Source organism: Camelus bactrianus, chromosome 20 (genome assembly GCF_048773025.1).
Source record: "Camelus bactrianus isolate YW-2024 breed Bactrian camel chromosome 20, ASM4877302v1, whole genome shotgun sequence".
In the NCBI taxonomy this organism is placed as follows: domain Eukaryota; kingdom Metazoa; phylum Chordata; class Mammalia; order Artiodactyla; family Camelidae; genus Camelus; species Camelus bactrianus.
Genome location: NC_133558.1, coordinates 4,223,661 through 4,238,413, shown reverse-complemented (window position 1 = coordinate 4,238,413; position 14,753 = coordinate 4,223,661). Strand labels below are relative to the sequence as shown.

The following is a 14,753-nucleotide window of genomic DNA, read 5'->3' as shown; positions in this document are numbered from 1 at the left end:
GAGCTGGAAAGAGCACACGGTTAACGTGGTCACACAGCAAGGCCGGGGCCGATCGGGCTGGCCACCGGAGGTCCAGGAACTCCTCTCCTTTGTTAGCTGGGGGTTTAATGCAAACGAATGTTGTTCCTGGGCAGGCCCAGGTCCGTACTAGTCTCAGAAAAAGCCAACGGCAGTCGCTGGACTGAGGCCTGACACCACCTACCCAGGCACGACACTGCAGAACCCGCTCTTTTACAAGACAGGCCCCTGTGGGGAGACACTGCATCCTTCCTTCTTATTTATTTTGTAGAAGAAAACGGCCTAATTCTGGGCTGGGGGAGACATGTGTGTGATAAACATGCTACCAGGGTGTGGGTGCTCTGGGTGGGGAGGAAGGGTACAGGAAGCCGTCCACAGAGCGGTTCACAGCAGCGCAGCAGTGACTTGTCAGGAGTAACTCTCACCATTAAAGGCATCAGACGTGAAACAAGGAACGGGTAACCGCTAACCGGAGCGGGTTTCCCGAATAACCTTCCTGAAGGACCTACAGTGGGAGGGGAGCGCGTGTGCACCCAGGAATCAAGCCAGGATCAATGTGGAGGCAAATTCACCAGCTGCAGGATCTACAGAAATGGAAAACAAGGCCGCTAAAATGCTTACAAAAATTTTTTTTTGACCTTGGGGCTAAACAGTTCTGGGACTGGCTCCTCCCAGGGTTTGCTGCAGTAATCCTCTGCTCATCTGGTGACCTTAACTCTCCAGAGCAAGATGAAAACCCTGAAGTCAACAATAAAGTGAAGAGGACCCCCCCCCACCCAGTGCTTCCTGGGGGCGCCTTACTTTCACATTATCCTATCAAGTCTGCCATCGGGAGTCAGGGGACAGACAGATGACCGCCATCACCAAGAAAGGGTTAAAAAGCAATTTTTTTCCCCGCTACACCAAACATATTTTCGAAAGATTGCTTTGGCAAATTTCAAACATCAGGAAACACATTTCTTTAGGTTCTCAGGTTTCCCTAAGAATCTAAGGGAAACGATGTGCGGTTCTAGAATTCAAAGGTATCAAGTCCTCTTCAGCTTCTAACTGTCTGGGTTTCCACACAGTTGGGTCACAACATTTGGGAGGTAACACTCAAACCACATTTAAATAGCCACTCAATTACTCAATCTTTACAAAAGCAAAGTTAGGTAAAAGTGGCTCTTTATAACCATGAAGGCTAAAGGCCAACGGCTTTCACGTTCTCTGTCATCAAAAGGGAACCCAGGAGAAGCCCGGAGGTGGCCCCTGCTCTACTTCACTGGAACAGGATTCCCAGAGAGCGACACAAACTGTAGGTGTCACATGGTTTACAATATTTAAAAAGGCACCTGTTCTAAATAACAGTATCAGAAGTAAACACTCACGAAGCGTTACAGTCCGAGGGCTGTGGGTGCCCCCTTCATCCCTAGGACAGTCCCCAAGTCCGTTTTCCAGACGGGGAAACTGAGCCTAGGGTCACAGAGATGCCAGGCGCAGGTGAGGCTGCAGTCGGCTGCCTTACCTCCCCTCTGCGACCCTGCGACGCTGTCCATTCCGAGGACCCTTACCGCAGATGCCCCAGCTCCTTCTACAACCCGTGTCATCCTTAATGCCTGGTGGCTGGACAGCGGCCCAACTGGGAGTCTTTCTGACACTCCTGAGCGGCAGCAGGCCTGGCCCTGTCACCAGAACCTGTGAAATACCTTGCTGAGAAAGCGGCAGCACCCTTGGCTACTTCCTTGAGATACTGAATTTCTTGTTCAGTATAGTGGTTTAATTGCGAGACTGACATTCCTTTTTTAAAGGGATTTCATGCTTCATTCTTCCTGTCTGTCTCCAGAGGCAAGAAGGGATGAGTGCAAACAACCTCCCCTCGGAGCCCCACCCGGTTTCAGACATTCCTCGCCCCTCCTGCCCCCTTCCCCCGCTCCCATCCCGGCCAGAGGACTGACATCCAACAGCTGCACTAATCTCTCCCGTTGCTGGGAGCAACAGTGACGGCCCTGTGACAGGCCCGGCCAGCGGGCAGCCCGCCCACCCCGCGCCCAGGGATCCACCAGGTGCACGCCCGTCCCGATGCCCTCCTAGGGCTGTTCGGCTACAGCAGTGCAGCGCGAGGCCGCGCAGGTCTCCCCAGAAGCCGGTGGCCATTCCCGCTCTGCACGGCCACCTCATGGGGAGGCCCCTCAGGCAGCGGGGGAGGGGGCAGTCCTGACAAAGGCGCCCCCAGCTTCCGGCCAGCCAGGGGACGCGTCCTCCCCTTCCTCAGCCCCTAGCTTTATTTTAAATCTGCCTCCACCTGGCTGAAGCTCAGACCCCTGGGCCTCTTCAATACAAGACACTGATGGACACTTTGTTCTACCTTTCCCTGCTGTTAGCATTATTTGACAAGTGTGAACCAGTTCCATGAGAATCAGTTTAGGGCTTCCCTGCAGGTGCTGGGGATGTGTATGCGGAGAATGGGGTGCAGCGAGGGAGTCCACATTCCTTGGAAAACTTGGGAATCCAGAAGAAGGTTCTGGCACGCCTCCCCACCTCTCAGCCCGCCCTCCACACCCAGACACCTGTGCCGCCTTGCACACAGAGCCTACTCAGTTCCCTGCACCCCGACTCCCAATGTGGATTTAAGGGCATTGCCTTAAAATTTGCTCACAGACACCCAGGACCAATAGTCGGATGGGACCGAGGAGGGCCCACCCGGGCAAGTGCAGGGAAGAGCCACGGCATCTGACGCAAAAAGCCGAGAGAAGCTTCCTGCCAACCGACCCGGCTCCCTCTGCTTGGACCCCAGGCCACAGGCCCGTCGGGCCCTGAACTGACCCACTCTGCTCCGTTACAATCGCTCACTTACTGTTTTCTGATGGCCCTTGAGGGGCCCTGTGTCTGCTTTTTTCTTAAGTCTGGTCAAGGCCTGGCACACAAGCCCTTAGTCATTTACTGGACACATTTTAACTGAAATAATTTTAAAACATTTATTACCTGGTCGCCTTTAATCAAGAAGCCATGTGAGATTATACAGTAACTTTTGCCAAATTTTGCCACACTGCCACCACGACCACCTAACTTGTCCCCACTCGGGGCCCAGCCCCCACCAGCTGCAGACGAGTCATTTAGAGAGAAGGCGGGGGCCTCCAGGACAAAGCCCTCCCAGCCACAGGCCCCCACCTGCACAGCAGGCTGCTGCAGGCTCAACATGTCTGTTGCAACTGAGATGGGCTGTGGTTGTACCCCAGACTGCAGAAGCTCTGAAAATGAGAATGTAAAACACATCACTGACCATTTTTGTGTTGATTATGTTGAAGTTATATTTTGGATATACTGGTATATCAGCAAATTGAAAATGACACTGGTGGCTCTCCCCCATTTGCATCAGTCGGTGCTGACCTGGACTTCCCTCTCAGCTAAGTTTGCTCACGGCAGCGGACGGCCTGTTACTCTGTTCTATTCTTATAACCAAGCACGACATTCAACACCGAGACATCCTCACACAGGGATGTCCTCTCTGCATCCACCTGCTCGCTGAACACTCTGTCCGTCACCTCTAGTTCCAAGTGCCAGCTCTCAAAGAGCCTGTGATTCTCCTTGTCCGGGGGCTGTACAGAGCGGCCGAGTTACTGCTGGTCAACACTCAGAGCCTTGATCGCTACAGCGGCTTCGTGCCTTTGTTGTGCTCCACACTCACGTGTCGTTAACTTGAAATGCAGGGGACAGCAGGGGAGTGCCCTCAGCATTTACACGAGTTTGGATTTCCAACACTTTTTATTAAGGAACAGCGGGCATCTTGCCAGCTTTGGGGGGTGCGGGGTACAGGCAGGAGAGAGAAAAGCCAACAGCTGTTTTGAGTTATAAACTTTCTGTCTAAACTGGTAGCATCCCACTGTGGTTCTGCTGCCTTTGGGGTTTGCAAATGGAGTTGGTGCCTATTTTAGCTCTGGGTTAACAAGCAATCTCTCCCACCAGCTACTGTCACAGTTCACTGCCTGGCTGGGCCCTGCCGGCTCATGCCTGCCCCCACAGCATCCTCTGATAGCAGGCTATTATGTGGAGGGCAGAGCAGAGAGGAGAAGAGGGAAATTAACTATGTTCTGTAATCAACTCCTTTGGTTTCTAGACGCAAGCCCCACCCACACAGCAACAGCCACCAGACAGGGGACGGACCCTGGCCCCCACCAGGGATGCAAAGCAACTTCTTACGCCACAGCCAGGAGGCGCTGAGTTCCCTGCCAGACTACACAACTCCTCCAGCCCCTCCTCCCCAAACAAAGGGCGCTGTTCCTGAGTGGGCAAGGAAAGCGGCGGGGCTGGAGGTTTAATGTCACAGCCTTGCAGTCACAGCAAGCGAATTATGCATCAAACTGTGTGAAACAGCGAATCAGTGTCCAAGGCAATTCCCCGTCTCCTCCTCTCGAGTGGGAAGCCCAGCCCAGCCCCGGCTTAGGTGCTCACCCAGGAGCACCCACACCCTGGGCCCGGCCGGCATGTGAGCGGGGACATGAGCTCTTCCTCTGTCACCGCTACACACCGTGCTGTGCAGCTCCGGCTGCCCAGACATCTCTCCTGAGAGTCCAATTATTTCCTCTGTCAGATAGAGTCATCTGGAAGAGGGCAAGCGGGTAGTTCCTAAGACGGCATCTGATCAGAGAATAAAACACGAAGTGAAAGAAAACCCCGGGAGGAACCCAGGGGCAGTGGTGAGTGAGCTCAGGCACCCTGCAGTGCCAGGTTAGAAGCACCGACGGGGGTCGGGGGCCGCAGCTTCTGTTCCTGCCTCTGCCCACGACTCACCACAGGGGGCTCATCTGGTGACTTCACCTCCGCCTGCTTAGGTCCCGGGTCTAGAGAACTATTTCAATAGTCGCCACCCACCACCAGCCCACATCCTGGGGATGCTGTGGACGTTAATGAAACCATTAAGTCAAGTTCCTGAATCTCTCAGAATGACAGGGCCTACAAAAGGAAGAGGCAAGTGCTTTTTCTTGGTAGACAGAAGAACGACTGTTAAGAAGCAGGTTTCAGAGTCACAGAATTTTAGGCCTGGAAGGGACAAGGGAATGAGCTGGTCCAGCTCTCCTTCCAGGTTCAGATGCAGCTTGTTAGCTGTGCACACATGTGGCAAGGACAGGAAGGGCAGGTCAGGCGCCCTGTCCAGGCCCCTTGTGAGCAGAGGGGGAGCTGGGACCCAGGGTCCTGACCACCAGCCCACGCCCACCTGACGTACTGTGCCATTTCCTGAGACCGGGAGTCACCTAAAGACATCTTCTAACATTTTAATTGCTTAGAGTTTAATCTCTTTGTAGATTCTTTTTTTCCCTCTAATGGAAAAATGTCAAGCTAATGTGATTAAGGATAAGGATATGTGACACGGCTTTAAGTTACTGGACAATTAGGCTTTTCCCCCCAAACACAAACGTCTTTAGCTGGCACAGACCTCTGCACTCCTAAGTCACAACCAAACACGTGTCCCCAGGACGGAAATCTGGTCCACGTATCGGTGAGTCAGACAAACAGATGTCCAGATTTCTACCCTCCCAAGCTGTCTTCTGAAACCCAAAGCTGAAACCACGTATGAGCTCGTCTCTGCTCTGTGAACCTTCAGCTGGGCTTCTCAGGACCTGCTACTTTCAAGTCTCACATTGCCTGAGGCTCCCCTAGAGCAACTTAAAAATCACACAGCAGCATTCTCAAGGTGGCAGCTCTACAGGAAAAGGGTACCCATGCAGCAAAACACGGCTTTCTGCCTGGTGGAAAAGTTCTCCAAGAAGGTCGGGAAAGAAAGTCAAGTTCTCCCCATCCCAACCCCGAAATCTGCTGGAGGTCTTACTGCCACCCACACTCCCCGCCTGTGACGGCTGAGCATCAGGAAACTGGAGCCAGAGAAGACCGACAACCAAGCCTGGACCAGCAGAACCACCACCCATCACTGCTGCTGCGACAGGCTTCACTTCAGCTCCCACGTGCTGCATGGCAGAACTTCGTCTTCTGAAAGAACCCCAGATGCTTTCTTGGGTTTCTGCGCTACCAGCCCAGTCCAAACTCTGCGAGCGCCTGACCTGCCCTTCCTGTCCTTGCCACATGTGCGCGCAGCTAACAAGCACTCAGATTGCAACGCCTTCTGTGAAGCGTGACAGGCGGCTCCATGTGCACAGGGGTTGAGGCGATCGCCCAGGGTCCCCGCCAGAAGGCAGCACAGCGACCTGTGCTGGTGAACCCTCCTGGGGCTGCAGCCACCTGCGCTGACTCCTCCTCGCCCCGCTTCTGCTCGCAACACCAGCCACCCCAACCCGGAGCACAGGCTGGAGTCACGGGAGGCGAGGTGCGTCACACTTCATGAGGAAGAGCCGTGGAGCGCAGGCCCGTCCCACCCGGGCACCTACCTCAGCGGGTTATCCGAGTGGGTCTCCATGTGGGTCTCCAGCCCGTACTTGCACACGAACTCCTTGAAACACAGTGGGCAGTGAAACACTTCATCAGCTTTGTTCTCCCCGTCACCCGACTGCCCGTCTTCTACCATCTTAGGGGAAAGGAAGAACGTCAAGTCACAAGGGAGGCCTCCCACAGGGGTCTGCTTCAGAGGAGAAGCCGACAACAGATCCAGAGACTAAAAGGAAACGGACATCTCCCCCCTCGGCGTTAAGGATGCTACTGACCAGCCCTTTGAGGAACAAAATCTCACAGAACGCTGCCACCCTCCTGTCCACCCACTCACCCACTCGCCCTCTACCCACTCATCCACTCAACAGACGTTCATGGCGCACCTAGCATCGGCCGGGCACTGGGGGTAAAACAGTGAGGACAAAGGGTCCCTAGAGCTTAGGAAACACCCCTTCTAGCTGGAAAAACAAAAAAAAGCCCAGGAACAATGAAACAAGCTCGTCACTCCGTCAGTGGGCTCAGCTGGGGGTTCTGCAAAGGAAGAGCCACCGCACGCTCTCTTCTCCAGACACCTCATGAGACGGTGTGGGAACACACAGGTTGAGAGCTGAGCGTGGGTGTCTGACAAGTCCCCAGACTGTGAAAATAAAGGCCGGACGGATTCCTGCCAAGAGCCCCGTGCCCAGAGGGGACCTTTTTAGCAGGCGCTGGGTCTTCCTTCTCTGCCTCCGCGTCGTGACTCAGTTTCCTCTTGGAGGACAGCCGCCTGCGCTTCAGTGGGGACGGAGGGGCTGCAGCGGTAGTGCTGCTGGGGTCCTTCTCGTGAATCTTCATGTGTCTGCAAAGCACACACAGGCACACAGCGTGAGGCAGCCGAAAACTGAGCTGGCTTATGTAAAACGTTTTATATTTTCTATCTGGGCGTTGGCGCTTAAATTGTCCTTAGTTAAGAGAGAATCGGGTAGAATTCACACGGGAACTTCTTTTTAAACCCTTATAATCTCCTTGAACCCCTCTTAAAGCTCTCACAACCAAGTGCTATCCAAAAACGTGGCTCAGTGCCGTGCCGTCTGTTGGGAGATATTCACGAACTTCGCTGGCACTAATGAGAGTGAAGACAAACAATCTGATGCTCTGTTCTACTCGCTCAGACAAACTGTACTATTTTAGGGCACATAATTCTATAGAATAAAGACTTCCCAGATACCATGAGTTCGTAAACCGAGAGATCGCTCTGTATTTGACTCCAGCACACACTCCCTGTCTACTAGAATGTGAACTCCCTATTCTGTCTTTGGAAGCATGCTGGGGGTCAAATGTGAGGAGTGCTGACAGAGCAAGTGTCTGAAGGGCCTGAGGCCTGAAAGCCTTCCCGTGCTATTTGTGGTCTTACACGCATTCGGAGATCATCAGAGTAGCCGGGACAATGGGATACGTTACACGCGGCAACCCTGACAGCGGCAGACGAGGAATGCTCATAAGAAGGTGTTACGTTTGTATGCGTACGTCCGCTCCCCCCAAAAAAGGAGTTTTAGGGGTGACCTGACTTAAGTGACCTTACTTTATCAAGTTCTAAAACAAACATTGCAGGAAACAAAGTCTCAAGAGCTATAGGAAAAGAAAGAACAGCATTTTACAGAAAGACAGTCAGTCTCGATTTCCTTGCTTTGTGACATTAAAGGGCTAGTTTTCCTAATGACCATTACCGTCAGCAGCGGCATCTCTGATCGGGTTAAACGGTGCCAGGTGTGGGAATGGAGCCACAGCTTTTTATAAACAACTCTTGTATAGGATTATCTTACTGGAGACGCTCTCAGGAAAGGGAAAAGACAGCCACGTTTTCACAAGCAACACTGTCACACTTCTAAAAAAAGAGGTTCACTCAGCTCAGCTCACTTGTTGCCGCACCGTCCGTGCAGGAGCTCCGCAGGCTGAAGGAAAGGCCTAAGAAGCTCGTGAGCACCATGAGCAGCAACGCGGTCGTGCAGGTGAGACCCTGGACTTGCCTGGTTCTACACACACACCCTCCACGTCAGCCCCTGACCTGCTACCCCCCTCCCCATAAGGCGTGCCAGCCCAGCCGTCCACCAGCAGGTTAGATGTGGCCCTGCCCTTTGAGGAAATGGGCCTCAGGAAGGAGGCTCAGGCCAAACCTCTGTTCTCTTGGGGGACCAGTGTGGTGGAGTGGAAAGGTCTAGTGGGGAAAACGGAAAAGACTCACAGACAACCATCACGCTCACGCGCATGTAACTCCTCGCTGAGGCTACGAGGGAAGGATGCTTTGTGATTAGTTCCTGGTCACCTAAAGCCTTAAGAAAGTTACTGGAGACAAACAGCCTTTTCTAAGTGCACCCTCTATTCCAAGGTCACTGGGATTTAAGAAGACCATCACTTAAAATCAGTGTTTAGAGAAAAAAAGAGAGGCTGGCAAGTTTCTTTGGACATTTACTGCAAGGCACATTCCAATTTTAGAAATGAAAAAAAACCTTTTTTAAAGCATCTAAGAATTGAGGAAGTACAGTGATACTAAGGAGTGTAAGTTGGTACTAGAACCTATCCTTTCAGTAAATCACTCAAAATTAACTTTAAAAACAAGTACCCTTTTCTACAGCCGATAGGTCACTTGTGCAGGTAACATGAGGCTCCAGCAGCCTGTGAGGATATTGGGAATCAGACAGACAGCCTAAGTAGTTCACTGGCTTGGGTCAAGCTCCATCGTTTCTATCATATGACACTAATATTTATAAAATGGTGCTTTGTCATCTAGCTCCTGGGATTTATGGCAGCAGCTGTTTTCACAGAGCAGAGGAAGAGGAGGGCCTGGGGTGACACTCAGTGATGATCTGCTGGGAACTGTGCCTGTATTATTACTCCCATTTTGCAGAGGAGGCCGTTGAGGTGCAGAGAGGCGGACACGCCAAGGCCTCACGGGACGGGCCCAGGTGTGCCGATTCCAGCCTGTGCTTTCCCCTAAACCGCCTCCCAAGAGAGAGCCTCGGCACAGCTGTTCCAGATCACGGGCCGGGATCTACGGCTCTACCCCGAAACCCGGACGCTTCCCCTCGCAGTGACTGTGGCCCCCAGTCTTGCAGTTGGTACCAAATCCTAACCTAATTTCAACAGGAAAACGAAGGGTCCACAGCTTAGGCCTGGAACACTCCCACCCCCAGTCCTGCGTTACCACCAGAGGCAGGGAGACAGGCCAGAGCGAGACCGTCTCTGGGGCTTGGTGACAAGTGCCAGGCTTCTGAACACACCAGCCACTCTGACTCTCCAGCCAAGCCCAGCGGGGGCCTCAGTTCAAAGCTCAAGCAATGCTCCATTTACAGTTAAATCTCCATTTGTTGGCCAAGACCTGGGGGTTCCTAGTCTGTCCTTCCAGCCACGTGGTGACCAGCCGCTGTAGGCTCATTTAAGAACTCAGTTCAGTCCATAACTGAGCTGCCAGGTGCTGGGAGCTCCGGCCATTTCTGAAGCTGGATGTGACCTGCAGTTAAAGACTCTCCCTGCCCCCACCCCTTCTTTTCCCCTGCCTCCCAACAGCAGGAGTGGCCACATGAGCTGTCCATTTCCTCCCAGACACTCACAGGAAGTGGGGCGAGCCACCATGATGAGCCACTAATGGCCTCTTCCCCACAGAGCATAGCCAAAACAGAGAGGAGGGTGGCCAGAGGAGACAGTGCTGTTTCTCCTTTAGAAGGCTTGGGTCTGGTTTCTTCTCAGGTTTTATGTCAAGGGCTAATTCATCTAGTTTCCGTGCACCCTAAGAATTAACAAATTACAATGAGCCTCAGGACTGGCAGGGAGGTGAGCTGCTATACAGCCTCCCATGCAGCACAGAACAGCCCTCTGCACAGCGTGCTGGCAAGACCAGCGTTTGATTCTGCTTGAAGACTCCGTTGTCAATAGGGCCAACTGTTAAAACCATCTTCCCCACATTGGGTCAGAAATTCCATTCTGCCTTTAAATGCCTGTCCTCAGGGGCAACAGAGAGTCAGTCCCCACTCTCCTCTGCAGGGGGGCCCTTCAGATAGTTCACGGTGAGGTCTACGCTTCTCCCAAGTTTCTCTTGGATGTGGTCTGAGCACAGGGTACCGGGCTGGGATGACCATGTTCCAAGGTTGTGTAAATGGAGCTGGGGTCTTTGCGCACTTTTAACAGCAGTGTTACACCCTCAGATTCCCGTGATTTCTTCACTTACACTGCTGCCAAGCTGTGCATCCTCCATCCTGCACCTGAGAGGGAACGGCTTCTCACTTTCCAGGTGGGCAAGCATGAGACAGAAATGGGCAGAAATGGGTGTGGTGCAGAAAGATGGCTCTCACACACTGTGGATGGGAATGAAAACTGGCAGCAACCTTTCTGCAAAGTGGCTGAGCAACAGGGATCCAAATTTTAAATACATATGCCCTTTATTCCAGTAATTCCACGTTTAGAAATTTGAAGACCAGTAATAGGACAAAAGTGCAAAGACCTATGCACAAGGACAGACATATTGTTGTAACTCACAGACGGATACACTGCAAAAACACCAACCACCACAAGATCCTCGACTGGCTGGTCTTAACATTGTAAACCGGCCGCCCTGCTTCCCCTCTCGCCCCCTCTCGCCCATTCTCTACAAGGCAGCCAGAGCAAGCTTCTAAAACATGAATCAAACAATACACTCCTCTGCTTAAAGGCCTCTGACGGCCCATCCTTAGATCTGCTTATTCCTCGGGCCCCCTCTGTTGGCACCCTGCCCCAGTCCCAAGGCCCTCTCAGACATGCATGCTCTCTCTGGGTTCCTCAAACTCATCCAACCAGTCCGGCCCCAGGGCCACAGCACCTGCTGCTCCCTCTGCCTGGGCTGCCCCACCCCAGACCTTCCAGGGCTGGCTCCTGCCATCAAGTCAAGCATCCCAGCCCACTCAAGTAGATGCTCTCCAGCCTACCCCTCCCAGTTTTATTTTCTTTACGGCACATACTAGTAACTGGAAATATCATGTATTTACTTGTTTGGCTGTCTCCTTGGCTCCAGTTGAAAATAAGTTTCATTATAACCTTGTCTTTCTTGTCCTCTGCACTCGCCCCTGGCGGCATGCAGTAGGTGGTCAGTAAATATCTGCCCAGCGGCTGGATGGATGAGCAAACGAGCACCTCCGTGACTGCTGAGTCACGGCACGGCTGGCGGGCTGGCTGAAGTGGAGGCAGAAAAGCTGCGACACTCGCATCCCTGCTACAACAACATCCTCAGGTTCCAAGGCACCTTTCTCACTCACCTCACCAGGATTTAACATGAGCAAACTGTATGTGAGAAGCCAGTGCCACAGTGATGAGACGTCGATGAAGAACATCCCAAAGACGAACACGGAGGACTGGGCTGACGTGTTCCCTTACTGGAATTCATCTGTGTTTATGCATTCAAAACTACACCTACATCCACAGCAAAGAGCAGTCCATGGAAAGTCAAAGTAAACATCTGCTTTTCACATAAAATTCTAGTTTTCCTTTGGAGGCACGCCACGTCAGTTGTAGAAATTCTGCCCTATCGTGGTCTAAGGAAGGAATTTTATCACAACTCGAGGAGTCAAGTGAAATTTTCTCCCATTCCTAACACCACCCCCCACTGGGGTTAGTGAGCTTCACAGTAATGAACAATAATAATAATAATATTGCAGGTGTTTTTAAAACTACGGAGAAAACCTAAATCTGAGTACTTTTTAGCACTGAAAGAAGCCCACTCCGAGTTCTGAGGTCGATGTGTATTTTCAGCTCAAAGTCTTCCTCCTGTCAATGTTATCATTTATCTCCTGAAGTGCGAAAAGACCGGGTTTAGCTAGGGTGGGCCATCTGTAAGAACACCGAACACAGCAGAGCAAAGACAAATACACCTTGCACAAGAGCTGAACGCCAGTCCAGGGGCTGCAAGGAGACAGACCGACTCCTGAAGCACACCCTCCCTTCCTTCCCGAACTTCCTCGATTCCACTTCCAAGGACAAGAACTTTCCGCTCACCTTTCCTAGGTATGATTCGGAATCAGAGGGAAGCTCCTAACCATTCAAGCACTGGCCTGCTCTGAGAAGCAAGCAAGAATTCAGGTAGACGGAAAGGCAGATCTGAGCGGGACGATGGTGCAGCAGGTGGAGACACCAAACAGGGCAGCTCAGAGCACCGTGCCCTTCTAGACGGCACGTCCTGGTTCTGCCATCTAGTAACCACAGAGACTCCACTCCTTACTCAGGTATCTCACTCAGTTTCCACGTCTGTAAAATGAGGGTACCACCACCAGTCTCCCAGAGCGCTGGTTTGCAAACTGTGGTCCTCGGACCAGCAGCACTGGCATCCCCCGGGAGCTTGTTACAAATGGCAGTCCTCGGGCTCAGCCCCAGACCTGCAGTCTCAGAGACTCTGAACCAGGACCCAACACCCCAGGGTCCACACCAGTGATACCCCTGCCTGCTCAAGTGTGACAACCACTGGCTCACAGTTAAATTCTTTAACCCTTCGCACTGTTCCCAGATCAGTTAACTGTCAGACCAGGATGTTGCCTTTTTTGGATACATGCATTTGGATGTAAGCATTAAACCTCCCCCAGGCTCACACTCAGGCTCAGTCTGCTGTAGACCAGCAGCCCTGCACAAGTTACCAGGTATGAAGACGTAACAAAAAAACTGGGAGATTTAACATTCTTAAGATTATCCTGGGGGTAAACTCCTTTAGGAAACTCTCAAATTTAAAGGATTCCCTAGAAGGTGCCCCCGTGGCAGGTTCTCTAAGCTTTCTCATATCTAACTTACAAGTGAAGGTCAAAGCTCCGGCCAGATCTAGACGCTCCCAATGTTTGCTAACCTCTCAGTCTGAGTTTCCTCATAGGTTTTACTAATCCAGGGGCTGAATTATTTGATCCTTTGAGTGAACGGCATCACAAGGAAGGCCACTCTTTCAGTTAACAGAACACGAACCACACACAGCACCCGGCACCACCCGGGGCCCTGCCAGACTGAAGTCAACAGGTTTACACAGGTTTTTACGGCCTGATTGCAGACACATCCCCGCCCGCTCCTGGTGCTAGCTTTGCTTTTCCAGCAAAGCCTTGTGATAACCAAAGAGGGAATGAATGAGATTAAGAGGCATCACAGTTCGACAACCTACATTTTGGGCCAAAGAAGAGTCAGTCTCCAGAAAGATTTGTGTGCGTTTTCCCTAACAGATGTTTAGGGGAGGAGTTTCAGGGTGCAGAGCCGAGCGTGACACCTGTAAGCCAATCAAGTCCCGTGGCAGCAAATGAGGGGATGGGGGGAGAAGACAGAGGTGGACGAGGAGCGGGGGGTGGGGGAGCTAGTCCCCCAGGGGCCCCACCTGTGAGCTCAAAGGCACCTTCGAGTAATTCAGGTGTCGTTCAGGCTCAGTCATGCTTATCCAGAAGGCAGGGCACGCCAGCTGTGCCAGGATGTGGAGGAAGGTTAGACGATGGTGTAAGCAGCCTTGCTGACCAGAGAGAAGCTCTCGGAACAGTCTAGAAGGCAGCCTGGTGTGAGGCACAAACCTCAGAGAGGCGTCTCCGGCCGTCTGCGGGCCGGCTGGGGGCGTGCCTCTACCAGGCTGCGCCCAGGGCTCGGGATGCTCTCAGTGAAACGCCCGGACGCTGCACCCCCATCGTGGGCCTCCGACGTGGGCCTCCGACACTGGCCACGTGGCTGGAAGAGGCCACGACAAAGGAAGCTGACTCCTCCTGCCTCTGCCTCCACCCAGGGCCAACAGATGAGGGAGGTGTCCTGAAAGACCATGTCCCATGCCGTCGGCTTTTCCCCACAGCTCCTCTTCCCCTGCAACACTAGCGACACACCCCAAGAGCAGAGAGTTTCTCTCCTCTTGCTGACCACAGCCTGGCACGCTGGTGCTGCCAGTGCAAAGATAACTCGAAACTGTGGGCAAAGTTAAGGAATCTTAATTCAGAGCAGGGTGTACCAGGGGTCCAGGTCCATGTTACTCATTAACAAACACCTTTGAGCTCGCCTCTCCCACTGCTCCCCAGCCCAGAGAGGCTCTCCAACCCCGGCTCGGGGCTCCAGCTCTGGCTGGACCTGAGTTCTTCCCCCTGGTGCCCCCGTCCCACCTCTGGGTTCCTCTGTAGTGATGGAGGAGGCGGTTCCTTGGTCTTGTGACACTCTGGTACAAATACTTCCTCACTGATGGACAGAGCTGGGGTTATGATGCCTGAAGAGTGTTTTCCCTCCTGTCCCCACCCTCCCCGCCACCCTCAGGTGGGAGGGAAGCCGTCTCCGGCTGCGGCATTCCCTCCCCATGTCCACGCTGACCCTGGAAGCCGCTGACTGCACAACAGAACTGAGGTACAACGTTCTCTGGTTATTGACAGACCACTCAGAAAACAGAGGGC

General features: G+C 52.9%; 1 protein-coding gene across 7 annotated transcripts in view; it reads right to left on the bottom strand.

Annotated features, from left to right (window-relative positions):
• Positions 1-14,753, bottom strand: part of RREB1 (ras responsive element binding protein 1) — a 163,895-nt gene that overhangs the window by 27,077 nt on the left and 122,065 nt on the right. For 6 of the 7 annotated variants that reach the window (XM_074348056.1, XM_074348054.1, XM_074348052.1 and 3 more), the window contains exons 7-8: positions 7,066-7,210; positions 6,375-6,511 (exon numbers count right to left, since the gene is read on the bottom strand). The exons of the other annotated variant lie outside the window; for it this stretch is intronic. In XM_074348056.1, the coding sequence (XP_074204157.1) occupies positions 6,375-6,511; positions 7,066-7,210 (282 nt within the window). The remainder of the gene's footprint in view (positions 1-6,374; positions 6,512-7,065; positions 7,211-14,753) is intronic. 7 annotated transcript variants of the gene reach the window in all.